The 2,729-nt window shown below is 30.4% G+C and overlaps 1 protein-coding gene across 1 annotated transcript; it reads right to left on the reverse strand.

Moving 5' to 3' along the window:
• Positions 1-961, reverse strand: LOC112083139. The gene is made up of 4 exons (XM_024150871.1): positions 815-961; positions 643-709; positions 181-401; positions 1-21 (listed from the first exon to the last, which is right to left on the reverse strand). Exons 1-4 carry the CDS (start codon positions 959-961, stop codon positions 1-3), a joined length of 456 nt encoding a protein of 151 aa, XP_024006639.1.
• Between the last annotated feature and the right edge of the window lie 1,768 nt (positions 962-2,729).

Genomic DNA, 2,729 nt, shown 5'->3' on the forward strand with positions numbered 1-2,729 from the left:
TTAAATAAACTCTTTCCTCGCCTATAGAATTAGACAATTAGAGAGTTTTGAGATATTCAAAATCTAAGTAGGAAGACGTGTTAACATATATTGTATTGTTAAATAAACTCTTTCCTCGCCTATATGTGCATGCGGTAAACCCTTCTTTTGAAACTTAATTGCTTGTAAAACATGATTTGCCATCTGTGTAATCTGTAGTTTTGTGCCATTGCATAACCCTCCTTTAGGATCTAAGTTTCTGAGGAACATAACAGGAGTACCGATCTTGAGACGTAGACAATGCTTTGGTAATCCAGAAACCCTAGTACTGTTCAAGAAATCGGGAGTGAAAACAGGATTTTTCGTTGATGCTATATCTGTTGGATCTATACTATTGGCACTTAGATAGACCATTTCTTCATCTGTGAAGTCAAAAAAAAAAAAAAATATCAGCCCAGTTATCAACCAAGATATTTGGATTGAGTTTCTGTGGGGTTAATACTGATTGAAAATTGACCAATGACAGGTAGTTGTTTTGAGGTCGTGGAACACATTTTCTTACAACAGTCATAGCGAGGAACCCCATTTTGTTAGCATGATTGGTTGGCCTGAATTTTCCAGTTGCGTGATTCAGGCCAAAGTTTTCAATTGATCTCCATTCACCTTCACGTAAGTTTTTCTCAAATGTTTTAACATGATCCTTTTTAACTGAAGCATAGATCTTTTGTCCCTGTCAACATAATTGCAAGAATGTTAGTATACTTTGAGCAAAGCATGTTTATAAACACATCTCTATAAAAGAAAAATAACAGTAGGACATTTACATAAATATAACCTTTTGATCAGCTAAAATGACTTCAAGTGTTTCTCCACTCATCCTACTGTATTGTTTCCATGTATGCAGGACTTTGACTTCAACACGCCAGCCGGTTTTGAACGGCTTCACTCCGTCGAGGTAGGAGATTGGTAGAAAAACAGCCATTTTGATGTAATGTGATTTTCGTATATGTGTTTGTTTAGGTGTGGGCGTATATGTTATGAAAAGGTAGTTTTTATAATTGTTTCTAGTCTAGGATTTCAGGACGATGCATTTAAGACATTGCATTAATTACGTTGCTTTGGTTGGCAAGATTTTCTAAGAGAAAAAAATTATTATATTCGAATAACTTGGTTGTTTAAAGCCTCTCGGCTTGAATATGAGAAGAAGTTTTATACGTTTGATATTACAATATTTGGTGCAATTACATAATAAATTTGTCATCTCTTCGTATAACCCAGTTTGTTGAATATGGGAATAAATTTAATTCTTTCATATATGGTGTAATCTTTGGTGCATCTACATAATAAAGTTGCCATTATACGAAAGAATATTTACTTAAAAAAATAGTTATTATGATAGGAAAATATCTTGAATAAGTCAATTTGTGTATGAATGACAAATTTATTACGAAGTAAACTCAGTTTACCTTAAATTGTCATTGTACGAAAAAAACTTGCCATATTTGAAGAATATTAAGTTTACCGAAATTTTTTTTTTCCATATACAAAAAGAGTAAATCCAATTTTTTATGATATTTTGGCCCACAATTTGATGGCCCAATATTAATACATAAGGATTAATTATACAATAACTTATAATTAAAAGTTAATTTATATAAAATATTCTGCAATATTTTACAAATTAAGGTTCATTTAAATAATTATCTACTCAAATAATAATATAGAGATATTTCAAAGTTAATATTATATACCCAAGCTAATAAAATAGATTTGGTCCAGACTTATAATCAAAGATGTGCCAAAATCATGATAGCAAGTCTATCAATTATGGTCGATTAAAAAACATATATATATATATATATATATATATGAATACATATGAATACATATCAAAATAAAAAAAGTAAGACCATATCAAAACTAATAATAGTCATCATTAGACATTGAATATTCTGACCAAAAAAACTCGTTCAGGCCATCATAGTTTAACCACATAGAATGATTGGCAGTTCCATTCTTGTTCTTTTCAGTTCCATGCAGACTTAAACTTTAGAGTTTAGCTCACACGAACGGGAGCCGGACTGTGAAAATATGCCTAAACATTTCAACAATTAAACCCAAGCACATAAGAAAAAAAACACTAAAATCTATTCATTCATCCAGCTCAGAGACCAACGAATAACAAATTAACAACAATATAAAATCCAAAAAAATAAAATAAAATAAAATAAAAAATTAAAAGAATGCGAGAAAAGGAAAATAATCACAAAAGGGAAATATGGGAGACTATGTCACACAAACAAAAAAAAAAAAATCGCCAAGTGATTAAAACAGAATGAAACAAATGCAATGACAGAAAGCCTGTTTGCTAGCCAAGAAACTGATACCTCGTTCGAGCAGGAATGACGTATACACCAAGCAAATATTCCAAGAGTTAGAACCACCTACACCAACAAAACAACAAAATTCTCTGATCAGTTATCAACAAACGATCAACACATAAAAACAACAAAAGATTGAAGAACACCTTCTCCGATTTTAAAATTTCAAAGAAACAAAATTAGAAAAAGGAAACAAATAATTAGAAAACAAATTACAAAAGGGAAGATGAGAAATGATGGCACATGTTACAAAAACAATAAAATCGACCGCAAAAGATATATATATATATATATATATATATGTAAAGTGTTAAATACCTAGATAAACCCAAACTAGAACACGATGGGATATATATATATATATATATA

The sequence above is a fragment of the Eutrema salsugineum genome, unplaced genomic scaffold, assembly GCF_000478725.1.
Source record: "Eutrema salsugineum unplaced genomic scaffold, Eutsalg1_0 scaffold_7, whole genome shotgun sequence".
Lineage (NCBI taxonomy): Eukaryota > Viridiplantae > Streptophyta > Magnoliopsida > Brassicales > Brassicaceae > Eutrema > Eutrema salsugineum.

Bases quoted from the DNA above. Each gene is read 5' to 3' on its own strand.
- LOC112083139 (XM_024150871.1), bottom strand. From the start codon at position 961: ATGGCTGTTTTTCTACCAATCTCCTACCTCGACGGAGTGAAGCCGTTC. The intron at 402-642 runs GTGAATGGAGAT...TTGACTTCACAG, and splicing joins TGAGAAAAACTTACGTGAAG to ATGAAGAAATGGTCTATCTA. The intron at 22-180 runs GCAAATCATGTT...CTAATTCTATAG, and splicing joins AACTACAGATTACACAGATG to GCGAGGAAAGAGTTTATTTA.